At 36.7% G+C, this 14,832-nt stretch overlaps 1 protein-coding gene across 5 annotated transcripts in view; it reads left to right on the forward strand.

Moving 5' to 3' along the window:
• PTPRZ1 (protein tyrosine phosphatase, receptor type Z1) overlaps nucleotides 1–14,832 on the forward strand; it is a 136,643-nt gene that overhangs the window by 105,881 nt on the left and 15,930 nt on the right. For 3 of the 5 annotated variants that reach the window (XM_027639560.1, XM_027639562.1, XM_027639564.1), the window contains exons 13-16: nucleotides 817–961; nucleotides 7,815–7,906; nucleotides 11,014–11,099; nucleotides 13,545–13,641. In XM_027639560.1, coding sequence (XP_027495361.1) covers nucleotides 817–961; nucleotides 7,815–7,906; nucleotides 11,014–11,099; nucleotides 13,545–13,641 — 420 coding nt within the window. Of the gene's footprint in view, nucleotides 1–816; nucleotides 962–7,814; nucleotides 7,907–11,013; nucleotides 11,100–13,357; nucleotides 13,379–13,544; nucleotides 13,642–14,832 lie in introns of all 5 variants that reach the window. The other 2 variants (XM_027639559.1, XM_027639561.1) reach the window with 1 other exon arrangement.

The raw sequence follows: 14,832 nt of genomic DNA on the forward strand, positions 1-14,832 counted from the left end.
TCAAAGTCGCAGCTTTAAAATGTTTACTTTTTAAGGTATGACCAAAGTTAAAAATGCAGGATTGGTGTCGTCCATTGTGTTTTCTTCTTTAATGACATTATAGAATATATTGTTTTAATTTTCATACAGATTCCTGTGCTCAAATATTTTGTTCAACCAGCATTACATGACTCACAGAAACATGAAATCTAAGCAATATCTAAATAATAATTTGATCACCTGTAAAGATGGAGGTAGGAAATTTAATTCTGGCTCCAGTATAGTTGAGGGAGGAGGTGCACCAATTGAATTCAGAGGAAGCAGGGTGTATCTATAAGAGAAGTTACAGAATGGGCAATGGATTAAAATAAAGAAAACTTAACTTGCAATACAGCAAGCACATAAGAACTATTGCAAGAAAATTTTCCTATTAAACTATTAACCAGAGAAGTGATTTGCATTATATGAGTGACAGATTAATATCAATTCCAATGCACATTCCAATATTACATTTTCAGATTTTTAACTCATTTGGCTTTCAGCTAATAAACAGATGAAAATAAAAAACTTTCTTCTATATTTTAACAACAATCTGCTATTCTTACAAAGAGAAGTCTCCACTGCTGGAAAGCTGAGTCACATGAGCTTGAATACTTTGCTTTACCCTCTATCTGCTTATTTTCTGTAAGCTGGTTTGCAAATGTATACACTTTCTGCAGTATGTAGTAAAAAACAGAGGTAAGTGGTATTAAGTAGGCTCATTATAAGACACATTCACTCGTGCTGTGCATTTCTCAGAATTTAAACATGGACTGTTTCAATTTTCTCTGACTGCAGAGGCAAGTAATATTAGCCATGAGTCTCGTATTGGTCTAGCTGAGAGTCTGGAATCAGAGAAGAAGACAGTTATACCACTTGTGGTCGTATCAGCCCTGACTTTTATCTGTCTAGTGGTTCTTGTGGGTATTCTCATTTACTGGAGGTAAGTTGTTTTTTGGTTGATCTTTTTTTCAATTCTAAAGAGCTCTGATTTGAAAACTGTGACTGGCATTATTGAGCTGGTTTATAGGACAGAGACTGGATCTTGTCTCTCACTATGTCTTCGTCTTGCTTTCAGTGCCATAAAGAAGACAAAATAAGGTGGTTTCTGTCCAAAGCACTCAACTGCAATTCTTTTTGTTTGCAGAGGGTTTAACCACTGCAAATAGTTTATTTCCATATTGAGAGATTTTAGTAAACAATTACTTATGATTATTGATCATCTAGAAGCCAAGTGACTTAGAGCGCTGGGAAGAGCAAGAAGGAGAAGAAAAATAAATAGCATGGCATGGGATTTTTTCTATCTTTCCAATCTATTAACAGTTAAAAAAGGTAGTTGTTGATTCAGAATGAGAATCCATGGTCCTCAGTAATAAGCAATATTATTGCTTTTAAGCAATTCATAGACTACTGTAGGAGTTTCTGTAGCTGACCTTATATGCAAGGTAGAAATGGAAGAGTTTAGTGATACTATAATAGTGTAACTGTTTGAAGATCACTTACTGAGTAGCTGTTATGGTGTTCTGTGATTAAAAAGTTGTTCTACTTTGTGATTCTGCCAAACCAAAATTAGCCCACCAGCCTTTCCAACCTTTTAGCAGGTAACTAAGGATGTGTTTCTTGTGCACACGCATACTCAGGTTTCCTCATGGACATGTTTTTCTAACTTAATAGATTGATATGCTGTAAGAAAAAGAGATAGGATAAAGAGAACTTATAAGTATAAGAAGTCATGGTAACGTAATCAGTGAGAGTGTGAAAATGCTCTGTGTGTAGTCAGTGAATGTGTGAAATACTGCAAGTTGGCCTGAGCTAAAAGCATATCAGGAATCTAGTTGGCAGTATGTGGCACTGATCCCAGCCTTTGGCACTCTTTTGTTGGTTCTAAAGCCAGTCTTCCTAGGGACATGTATCCTTAAGCTCTCAAAACCCATGCACTTTTTCAAGTGTGGAAATTCTCAGGGACGAAGTGCAGTGGTGGACCAGAAGAGGGAAATAAGTTGCAAAAAGTTCCTGCCATGGAGGTTTTTGCTGTTCAGTGATTGCCTGGAACCTGATCCTGTCACTGCTTCTGCTGTGCTAACACAGAAACCAGCAGTCAGAAACAGGACCTTACTCTTACAGGAACTGTACAAAGAAGGGGGAAGACACACTTAAACATCTCACAGAAGCTTCCAGAGCTTGTTTCTTCTTCCCCAACCCCCACTAATCCTGCTTAATCTAAAATGCAAAAAAATGGTGGAGAACAAGTAAAGAGACTCAGACTACACTTTCCAAGCTACAGACTGCTGTAGTCCCCATATGTGATGTCCAAGTTGTGCTTACTGACTTTTCTTCTAGTCTCCTGACACTGGTTTTCTGTTGGCCTATCAGGATATGTCCTACATGGGGACAGAACACATTCCATCCCTGAACAGACTAGGCTTGAGAAATTGAGTTCAAGCCTCCTTTTTTCCAGGCAAGGGTACTAGTGAGTCAGTCAGCAATTACCATGGTTAAGGACACTTCTGTAAATGAATTTTGATAAATATTTCTTCTGTTTTCCCAGGTAGAAGTTAATTGTCATAATAATTGCAGAACTCATTTCTTAGTTTATGTCTAGTTGGATAATTATACTGTCCATCCCAGGATTTCCAGCCAACCACTTGCATACTGAGAATCTTTTCGTGTCTGTCATGTTATGAAACATGAATGTTCATATTTATCTTCCAAAGGGGTTCATCCCTGATGCTGAACAGTATTTGAAATCTCTTCTATTTGCCAAAGAACACCATCCATTTAAAGACCCAGATTGTACAATTCAGCTCTAGTAATCCTACACATTACAAGCTTGTTTTTGTTGAATAACATGGTGTTCATTTGGTATTCTTTTTCTGAGAATGAACAACTCTGTAAAGCGGGTCTTTCAGAATAAAATAAAAATCCCGTTAGCAATAATATCTTCTTGAATGGAATTTAATCTTTTCTGTATTTTTGTGTACTACAAAATAAAATATGGAGCTCTTTTATTGATAATCCTCAGCAAAATTCTCTTGGCATTATGATAACACCAGTAACTATTTCTTATTTCAGGGGAATGAAACTCAAGAAGTATGTATTGTAGGTAGGACTTGGTAGCCCTCTTTCAAAGTTACCAAAACCCTCACCTCTCTGTAAAGCCTGGAAAAAACCAAGATATTAACTTCATTGCTATGCAGTTTTTATTAAGCCTGGAAAATATTACTAGAAAGACTGTAATATTTTTTGTGGTTAGGTTTATATTATTTTGAAATAGTTGAGGTAAGCTGTCAATGTTTCTTTCTGTAATGCTCTTTTATTTTTTTTTTAATTTGGGCCAATTATTTTCACTTATTAAAGTTCATAAAAATTTTATGTTTTCAAGAAGTTATCCTATATTCCTTTTTCAACAGTAGTCAGTTAAAAAAGCATTGGTATATCCTGGCTGATTATTTGAGTGAATAATGCTTTGGGTTGTTTCTACTATTAACTCCTAATATGAATATGCAAAAGGTGTGTTATTTGGTTTAGAAAACCAATAACTACAAAGAGCAACAAGTTCTAATCTCTCAAGGTTAAAGAAAGGCAAAATTATTTTGTTCTTCACTTGAATGACTTGTATTAGAAAAATAATTCTATACCATCTGTTGTTTGGGTTTTGGTTTGGTTTTTTTTTTTACATGAAATTGTTAATCAGCACTTGAGGAAATTCCTCAATCTCTTCCCTATGCCATTAGGCACAGTTTCAATCTTTTTTTGGTAAAATATTAGTTCCTCTAACAGGGATGAAAACTTCTAATGGCAAAATTGTCTAAAGATTGACTAATTGCCAGTAGGAAAATACGCAATTTTGAACTACTCTGTTTCTGTGTATCTTTTTTGATTCAAGCAATTTTCAAGTAATTTCATTTTCCTTTAATTTCTTCAGCATGTGTAAGATTACAGTGGAATAAACAAGGAGATTCTTTTGCCTGTTTAATGGTCTTGTTGTCCTGATAGACTTTTTTTAAAACTTTAGAGAGAGTTTTCTGTCCAAATCTAGAATTTATCCATCTTTCTCAGTATCTGTCTACTTGACTGAGTCCTTGCAGCAGAGATGCAGGAGGAGTATTTGAAAGTACTTACTCTGTTCTATTCTGGATGACTTCATTATTACCATTTTTCTTAATTAATCGTATTTGTGCAGATCAGTTTTATAACAGTCACTGTAAGAAGAGCTTGGAGAATAGTAAAACGGTAGCAGTTGTCAGCTGTGGGAGTTGTACCATTCAAAATTCTTTTTCAATGAATATATGTGAACTCTAGAAAAAGACTGGCTGTAATAACACTAACCCCAAACTGCTAATGCCTTCCTGCTACATTTGTATCTGTAGACTTACTGAATATCAACTGACTGTCATGCAGGCTCTTACACATCTCATGACAGCAACACATCAGAAATTACCAACATGATGGCAGACAACACCCTGAGTAGCCATTTAACTTTTAACTTTCCTCTACTACCCCATCTTTGAAACAGAACTGTCAGAAAATGTTCATTTCCTTATTCATTATTTGAACTGATGTCTTGAGTCCTGTGATAAGTTTATGGGAACAGAGTTGAGAACCCTCTCTAAGGATCGTTAAACTTGCGCCTGGAGAAACACTAAAATCAGATTTAAATTCACAAAGGCCACACTCATTCATCCATGAAGGAAAAACTTTTCAACAGTGTGACATCAAATTATAAATAAAAGTGTTGTAAAATCTGACAAAATTCCAGCTGACAAGCACATAAAAATTAATTGTAGCCATTTAAAAATTGAATAATTGGCATCATTGGATCCATTGAAGATCCATTTGAAGATCCTTTGGCTCTATCAGATCATTAAATTATCTGAACCTTTTAAAAGTAAATTCAAATAAGTGTTTGAGAATTCTTATTGGTACATAATCCTATGAGCTCAAAAGAAGTTCTCAGAGAAGTAACCATGCCTCTAAGACCATTCTTGGCAAGCAGGGGATGTGCAAACACATCCTCTCACAGATGCCTCTTGACTTCCAGGGTTCCACTCCCTTCCTCAGTCCGTGCAGCAGCAAACACCATGCATATATGCACGTTCCTATGCACACACAGTGTCGTGCTCTTTGCCTGCCTCAGTGACAATCCCAGTCAAGCTCTGAGCAATCCCTGCCCTGGGGGAGAAGTAGGCAGATACCCTCAGCCAAGGTCAAGGGACCCAAATTCTGGAAAAACAGTCTGAGGCTTAGTCTTGTGCAAAGTTCCCATTGAAGTGTTCATTCAGATCTAGTGTCCCTCCTGTTAGACAGAAGCACTGCTGCTGCTGCATGCCTTCCTATACAGATCCAGACACTGTAATTAATTCAATGGCTTAGCACCATCTCCATATATAAAGTTGTGATCAAAGAAATGCTGTGTCTAAGTTACAAATTACAGTTTTAGGTTGAAGATCTAAATTCTGTGATGAAAGGTGTAAATTAAATAATCAGTTTAACATTGAGTGATGGGACCTTTGTCTGGAAGTTTGAAATAGTCATCACTTTTTTCATTAACAACAAGTGATAATTAACGATATGTGGATATTAGCATTAAGTTTAATCATGAAGGCTTTCACTGCTGATGCAGAAGCAGATGGAGTGCCTATTTGTGAGTCTTATTACAGGTTAAGTCAACTGCTATGAATTTGTCTCTCAAATGTGCTAAGGGTGTAATTTATTTTCAACCACAATTAACTTGTTAAAGATTAAAAATACATTGGTTCAGTGACGGATAATGAGTGTATGGCATATTATGGGGACATTTTAAGTACTGCTTTAGATGTGAAAGCAATTATGCTAATTAAATTCTTTATAGCTCAATCTTTTCTCAAGCAAGGAGGTGACAAAACTCTGTAATGTTAGTCCATAAACTTTAGGTATGATCATTGTTCACAAGCAGTAGATATTTGGGGAAGGACAGTTTTTGGGTTTGGAGCTTTAGCGTCAGGCTGGTTGGCATGTTTAGTTGGTGCTGTTTTTAATAAACATAGTACAGCATTTGCTGTGCCCAGCAGGCAGAGCCGGACTTTCCAAAGTGTTTGATGATTTAAAGTACTTTGGCACTTGCCTACATTTTGGATATTCATACACAGTCCTGAGACTAACTCTTGAGTCTTATGCTAGCAGTGAGACAGCCTCTCTCACCTCAGCAGCCACTAACTAACTGTAAGGTGGTAGACTCTTTAAAAATTAGAAAGGTGTTCCCAGGCACATCCTGAATGTGTTCTTGTTCTGCATCCAGAATTGCCATTTCTAGTAAAAACAGCTACGTAACAGATAGCATTGCTCCAAACTTCTCATGCAAAGCCAAAGCTTCTCTGTAAACATCACAAATATGCTTTTAGAGGATTCTAGCTTCAAATTAATTTGTCCTGTGAATCACCAGAACTGTTTTGCGTGCCACAGTTTTCCCTTTGATGTAGCTGTCCACTTTTTCTTGTGTTTTAAGAGAATCTGTATTGTACACAGATCAAAAATTCCCAACAAATTCTGAGATTATGGGCATGTTTCCCAGAGGCTTAATTCAAATAAATTTACCAAAGTCTTTATTATCTTCATTAATGTGCGAAAAGGATGACAACAGCCACATATTCCCTATCTATTTTTCAAAGTATCTTCAAAATTTATGGGTTTTTATAACAATTATATCACTGCAATGATATAAGAATGGCACGGAATTTAAAATCACAGTGATTACACAAAGTAGCAATCATACAACAGCTTCAGCTCTGAAGAAACAGAATCTCATAAATATAAAATGAGATTAATATTTTTGTTATGCATATATTTCTTTTTAAATTTAATGATTAGTGAATAATATTTCAAAAAGATTAAGTGACTCAAAGTAAAGATTGTTATTAGTATGCCTAATCATATGGAGATTTTTTAATTAAAGAGGCTTTGCAAAGCTTACAGCAGCAGTTGATTACTCATTCCCTTGAATAGCTTGGACTGTTAACAGATGCTATTCCTATTATCTTCGCATCTGGATTACAGCACAGATACAAATAACATTGTGGGTCATAGTTGAAGTTGATTCCATTTGTATTCATACTTCAATGTTTTTGCAACAAAGCCAGCATCTCCTGGAGTTAGAAATTCCCCTGTTTCTGTCTGTCAACTTTGAGAAGTCCTCCTTGGTTAAAGTTCCCTCAGTGTTGCAATTACATTATGAAAATATTGTTTAGCCCCAGTCATAGTAGTTCTAGAGCCACTGTTAAGCTGTTACAGGGCATGTTGTCTTTTACTGCATTTCCATATCTGCAGTAGGATCTATCAATGAGTTACCACGACTGATCTTATACACTGCTCCATCTTCAGGCTAGCATAATGACGTGAGGGGGAACAGGAATTGTGTGTGGGAATTTGAATAAGCCAGGAAGACAGTAGCATTTTTTTTACTTGGAATTGCACAGCATCTGCAGTAGCTCCTGATGCAGAGTTCCTCTTTCAGCTGTCACTATGTCTGATGCGTGCTCTATCCTCTGCCTCTGGTATAGGTACAGTTGCATGAACTATGTATTATACTGAGGTAATGTATCGTCAAGTTGTATGTATAATTTGGTGGTGTGCTGGGGGAATATTTATATTGTAGCAGTAATATTTGACACTCAATGAAAAATGGTTTTCAAAACCAAGATTTTTCTTTCTAATTCAATAATGCCAGAATTCCAAAAGATCTTAGATAATGTTTTGTTGAGGTTTTTCATTTGGTTTCTTTGTTTGTTTTGCAATATTTATTTATGTTTCTTCCCCTCCAGGAAATGTTTCCAGACTGCTCACTTTTATTTAGAAGATAATACATCACCTCGAGTGATTTCTGCTCCCCCAGCTCCAATCTTCCCAGTCTCAGGTATTTCTGGCAACTACTCTGTGGATTGGTGTTAGCTGTTGGAAGATGTTGTTTTATATGTGTCAATATGAATTCTTCACGTACTGTAACATCTGTAAACCAGAGATTTGTAGCCTCTTGTACAAATCTGTGTAAACACAGGTGCACTTGATGTCGACAGAAACTAGTGTTCCTAATACTCTCTCCTGTAGGTAACAAAGAAGAGAAATATTTTCGCCTTACAGAGTTGTCTCAAAGATACGCTGTGCCTTCTAGCCGTTTGAGGTGTAACCTCACTGGAGTGGCTGCTGCTAGTGTAGCCATCTGAGCTATGCTAAATAGCTCTAGTTCACTGTCTCAAGGTGGAGCAACATATTCTGCTATATTTCTGCCTTTAATTGGGTTTGTCACCATTGTATAGAACATTTCCTATTCTTTTTACCAGCAAGATGAGAATATGTCTCATCTGTCTGCATTTCATTCCAATTATGTGTTCTTAAACTTATATATTTTACTAGAATAGTTGCTATGGTAAAGTTCTCTGGGATCCTTTCATAAAAATGGTACAGAAGTTCAGAACCTTATTGGTGTCTTCTGGTTCTATATCCACCACATTTATTTGGAGAAATTCTGTCTTTTCCTTCCTCCTGAAAGGGTATCAGAGGAGCACATGCAGCCTTCCCAGCTTTTTCAGTCTGTGTAGAATGAAAGTACTCTAAATAGACTAATTCTGAAGCAGATCCTAAGCCACATTTTCACCTGTGAGACAAGGATATCTTGTTCCACAAGTAATGTTTTTACAAACTGCTATTACACAAGGCGATATATTCCCATGGAATGAATAAGGGAAGAAAATCAACCCTTGGGTAGATAACTAGTAAACACAATTAAATAAATCCCAAACATTAGGCTTCTACTGTAACTGAATTGTAGACATCTTTAAATTATCTTTAAATGCCTTTTGTATTGATTGCCACTGTTAGGAGTTGCATAACCTTTTCCTAAAGGAGTTCTGAGTTCTTAAAATACGTGTTTTGAAGCTGGAGGTTTTCCTTCTGAAATGCTGATAAATATTAAAGAGAAAAGTTTTGCCAAGTGACTGAAGATACATAAAACATTTTATGGAAAAAGCTGCAAGCACCGAGGAAATAGTTCATTTTATTTTGCATGCAACAGATGTCAAGTGAGCAGGTTTTGAGTTTTCTATTGTACAAGTGTTGCAGCAGTGTAATTTTACAATTGAGTACAACTGCGACATAATACCATCAAAGAGTGTAGGCAGGAAGAGCATTTTGTAACTGCTAAGTTTAATTCCTATGGATATGACCAAAAGCACACTCCACAGATCTCATTATATATTAAGTCTTTCTTTTGAAGGGTTTCATTGGCAGAGAGAGGAGATCAGTTATTCACAGAAGATGCCATGGCACTTTGCAGAACAATTCAAAGATGCATTCAAATAATAATCAATTACAGGATAGTATTTGGACCCACTATCAAACTCTAAGTAGTTTGAAGTGGTATCTGCCATCCAGATATAAAATACATTCCTGGTTCAGAAGTGATTGAGTTGGGAGATTAGCTCTGGCAATGAAACAAAACCTGAGATCTCTTTCTCCCATGTTGTCCTCACTCTTAGGGTCATTTGCCCACCCTTCTGGTTTTGTGTTTGCATATCTTTACGATAAACACTTTTTACCAGGTTTTATCTCCAAAGTGTGAAGATAGTGTTACATGGTTGTTCAGCTTCTCTTAGGCTTGACTGGATAAATTCACTTTTTTATTAAGATCCAGTCATGTCAGTGGAAGACCAGATAGATCTTACTACAAATCAAAAAATTCCTGGTAACTGAAAGCTAAACTTATTAGGTGGACTAAATGCTGAACATCGGTTGATGTAAATAACAGGTCCTTGTTCAATGTTTTTGATGTTTTGTTCTCATATGAAATAGTGATGAAAGTACAGATTGTGAAATAAACATATTTTTAGTCCATGAAAGGCTTAAAAAAAAAAAAAATCAAAACAACAAAATTATTCTTCAGAACCAACACTGTGAAAGAATATCCTCCTTTAACAAGATAATTAACAAGCAGATGACTTTGTTTGGGTGGCATCTTTGCAGGAAAGAGAAGATTAAAAGTCCCAAAGATTTTTGACATGATCTCTGATGAATGTTCTACACAAGAGTGTTTTTCTATATTTGTATAAAGTAAAATGAAGACATCCTGAAATATAAATATCAGATGGAAAATTCAGACTCAGTATCAGAACCCCAAAGTTACATGAATCACGGTTATTCCTTGAGAATGTAGATCTTTTCTTTGTGGGTATCCAGAAAGCTTAAACATAAATCTTTCACTGAAATCTTGAAATACAAGACCTGGTATGAAAATTTGCGGTCAGTACTGCCAGGATCAGACTTATTATTCATAGGTAATTGTAGAATCATGAGGAGAATGGGGGGGGGGAAATTCTGTACTGGAAGTAGTTGCTGATGCAGTAGAAGATTAAAAAAAAGATTCCTTTGGATACCAATGCAAACATGCAACATGTCAGTTAATATTAAACTACTGGTATAATGCTGCTTTAATTTAGTAGGCTTGGGACTATGCGGCCAGTCCATGTACTGGATCAGAATTCCGGTGCAACACTAATCAGCATAAAGCACCCACACAACTCTGCCAAATCATTCATTCTTGCTTTATCAGTATTATTCAGAGGTCTACTCCTACACTCTCCCTTTGAACATCTTGTAGCAAACAGATAATCTTCCCATTTCTCCTTGACTTCACAGGGAATTCTGTGTGTTCTATTTACAGACAAGCTCAGCGTCTTGCAGAATCAGCACCTTGATTTGGGGGGCTTAAAGACAGAGCAAGATCTAGCAAGGCATTTTCTTTATCTTCTTCCCAAATAATCGTTTAGAAATGTACAAGTGTTAGATAACTATTTTAGAAATGTTAATGATGTTAAAGAATGTTTAATTTTTGTGGGAGTTGTATATCCAAAGCTCATGCAAAAATTTTATTTCAGGATGTTGTGTGGATTGCCTACATATAAACTTCTTTATATGTCACTAGCTTTTTATTCTTCATAAATATATTTTTTGTCTTTTCCCGCCCCTAAGATGATGTTGGAGCAATTCCAATAAAGCATTTTCCAAAACATGTTGCAGATTTACATGCAAGTAATGGTTTTTCTGAAGAATTTGAGGTATGGCTCTATGACGTCATCTTTCTTCTTAGTACATACAGATAATGTTAAGTTTAAGTGCCTGGAAACAAAAAACAGGGGATTACATTCTGACTTGGCCACCAATTTCAGGAATGCATGTAAATACAAGTACTGTGAGCCCAGTAAGGAGTTCATGCATAAAGACTAGGGAGATTTATAAAAGCTAACAGGAGTGGAATGCAAATGGCAATATTTATTACTGTGATAAAATACTCAATGATTGTGTGAATAAACTGTGCAAAGATAATGCAATGTATGTGACTTATCAGATACAGTGGTAGATCTAAAGCTTTGCCAATACTAATGAAAATTTAATTTTGCAGAAGCTACCCACATTTGCTTGCTCCATTTACAGGGAAAATAAAATGGAAGTAATAATGAGTACACGTGGCAAGACTTCTGATTAACAAGGGAGCTAATGTAGTCTTCATATGTGGTAGCAAAAGATTTACAGTTCCTTTCCCAAAGTATATAGTTCATAAAAGGTATTTCAAAATGTTGAAACATATGCTCTAATCATATAATGTTATTATCACCATATGTAACTAATGAACTTCATCATTTTTTCGCATTTGTGTGTATTGCAATCAATTTAAAGATAGATATGTTCTTACTTAATTCACATGAACATTAAAACCCCAAATACTTTAATTAAAGATATTAACATTTTTTACAAGAGATTTCTAAGTCAGTTGGGATGGAAAAAAAATTTTTAATTGATCTATATTAATTTAAATATGATTGTAATATTCTTGCTGCAAACACAATAATGAAAGCAAACAATTCATAATTTTGAATCATTTTGTTTTGCTTTTGTTTCTCTGACCAATGTATTGTGATCTAATGGACCAAAAATTCCATGTCCTTCACAAAACCTACTTCATCAGCATTTCTTCTTCAATTCATTTAACATTCAGAACATCCATTTGATTGTTGGACCAAACTTGTAAATACTTGTGAACGTCCAGTTCAGTGTTCATATATTACACATGTGCATATGCACTGGCGGGACTGGACTCCAGCCAGACTGACTGTTAGTAAGAGCAGATGTTGAAGGACAGTGTGTAAATACAATGGTTCCAAAGCTCTTTCACCATTAGTGAGTACAGCAATACAGAAATCAGACTGTTTGTCTTAAATTGATCTTTTCCTACAATTGTACTTTTCCTAAGTTACAGCAGTGATCCAAAGACCAAATATGCTACACCTCACTGAACTACAGCTGCCCTATCTGAAGTATTTCATGCTAATCTTAACTATCTTGGAGATCCTTCTTGACTTTACAGAGTACCCCAGAATTAGTGTCCTGTTCTTTTCTGTACTGATGGAGAACTTAGAAGATTGGGAAAAACTGAAATACAGTCATTGTCTTTGCAGAGTTAACATACATTTGAAGAGTACAGGGGTCGTTCAGGTTTTTGGGGGGTTTTAATATTTTTTTTATGTTACTGTAAAACAACTGATTTAAAATCTAATTTTTATACTTGTAACCATTTTTCATATCTATATTTAAATAGGTGAAGGCGATTTATATTAAAAGGAATTATCAAAAGTGTTGGGAAACCTTATTATAGTACTTTTAGCGATGACAACATATTTCCTACTTAACAATGTGGACCTTATAAATGCTTGAGTTTCCGGTCAGCTAAAGTAATAAATAAAATAAAATAAAATAATTTTGTGAGTCTTGCAGACTTTGTGCCTGTCTTTTCAAGCCTTTCTCTCTCTTTATAACGTTGTTGGCTTCATTGTGAGACTGCTGGCAGCCTGAGTGAGGGCTGTAACTGTCCTTCACCGGAATGCCATGAGGCTGACAGAGTGGCACACAGTCCTGCTTCAGTGAAGGTTTTGCAGCTGAACGCAAAGAGAGCAAAAGTATTCCACAGAGAAACTAATGCACTTATAAGGACCAAGAAAAAAATCCAATGAAAGTTAAAGATATAGATAATCTGGCTAAAGTCTGTGATGTTACTCATATGTATAAGCGTTCACTGGCCTAAGGTCTAACATTAAAGCTAAAGATAGGAAAACAGATGCCAACATTTTAACTGGAAAATTACCTCATTTCCTTTAGGAGTTATGTCAAAATATTTAGTTTTGTTGTTATTATGGAGATATATATTGCATGACCATAACTTTTCCATATAGTAATTGTAATTTATATAAACACTTATCCATTTGTTCTGTGCTGTGGAATTTGATTTTTTTTACTTTTTTTGCATTCATTCCCTCATTAGACACTGAAAGAGTTTTATCAGGTAAGGAATTATTTCACTGCATTTTTGTTTTTTAGCAATGAAGTAGTTGTAAAATATCATAGATAATTGGGTATAAGGTTGTGGTTCTTTTCATGATTACTTACTGTATTTTAAGACATTTTATGAATCTTAATACTTACTAAAATATGACATAATTTTTTTTCAGGAAATCCAGAGCTGTACTGTAGATCTAGGTATTACATCAGACAGCTCTAATCACCCCGACAACAAGAATAAGAATCGATACATAAACATTGTTGCTTGTAAGTAAAGGCGTCATTTGGTGTTTTTTTTAAGAAATAATTATAGACAATATAGGTTTATATGTTTTTGAAGGGAGTAAAAATACCTCTACACTAGTAAAAATACCTCTACACTGAAAGCAGAGAAGAGGCAGTCTAGGAGATTCCCAGAGTGTTTAGAAGATAATTTCCTGCACCAGTTGGTAAATAAGCCTACCAGGGGTGGGGCCCCACTAGACCTGCTGTTCACAGAGAGGGACTGGTGGGAGATGTGGTGGTCGGAGACCGTCTGGGGCACAGTGACCATGAAAGGAGGGCTCTGCAGAGGGACCTGGACAGGCTGGAGAGTTGGGCTGATTCCAACAGGATGAGGTTCAACAAGGCCAAGTGCCGGGTCCTGCACTTTGGCCACAACAACCCCATGCAGCGCTACAGGCTGGGGACAGAGTGGCTGGAGAGCAGCCAGGCAGAAAGGGACCTGGGAGTTTGGATCGACAGGAAGCTGAACATGAGCCAGCAGTGTGCCCAGGTGGCCAAGAAGGCCAATGGCATCCTGGCCTGGATCAGGAACAGTGTGGCCAGCAGGACCAGGGCAGTGATTCTTCCCCTGTCCTCAGTGCTGGTGAGGCCACACCTTTAGTGCTGTGTCCATTTCTGGGCCCCTCAGTTCAGGAAGGATATTGAGGTGCTGGAGCAGGTCCAGAGAAGAGCAACAAGGCTGGTGAAGGGACTCGAGCACAAGTCCTGTGAGGAGAGGCTGAGGGAGCTGCAGCTGTTTAACCTGGAGAAGAGGAGGCTCAGAGGAGACCTCATCACTCTCTACAACTCCCTGAAAGGAGGTTGTAGCCAGGTGGGCATTGGTCTCTTCTCCCAGGCAACCAGCAGTAGGACAAGAAGACACGGTCTTAAGCTGTGCCAGGGGAGGTTTAGGCTGGATATTAGGAAGAAGTTCTTTACAGCAAGAGTAATCAGGCATTGGAATGGGCTGTCCAGGGAGGTGGTGGATTCTCTGTCCCTGGAGGTATTTAAGATGAGACTGGATGTGGCACTTAGTGCTGTGGTCTAGTAACCGCGGCAGTGTTGATCAAGGGTTGGACTTGATGATCTTGGAGGTCTTTTCCAACCCGGTTGATTCTATGATTCTGTGATTCTCCAGCTCCTCTTTAACAAAATGCTTGGAGAGGAGTAGCATGAGATTTCACATATCTTGAG

This window comes from Corapipo altera, unplaced genomic scaffold (genome assembly GCF_003945725.1).
Source record: "Corapipo altera isolate COAL_440 unplaced genomic scaffold, ASM394572v1 1b, whole genome shotgun sequence".
NCBI lineage: Eukaryota > Metazoa > Chordata > Aves > Passeriformes > Pipridae > Corapipo > Corapipo altera.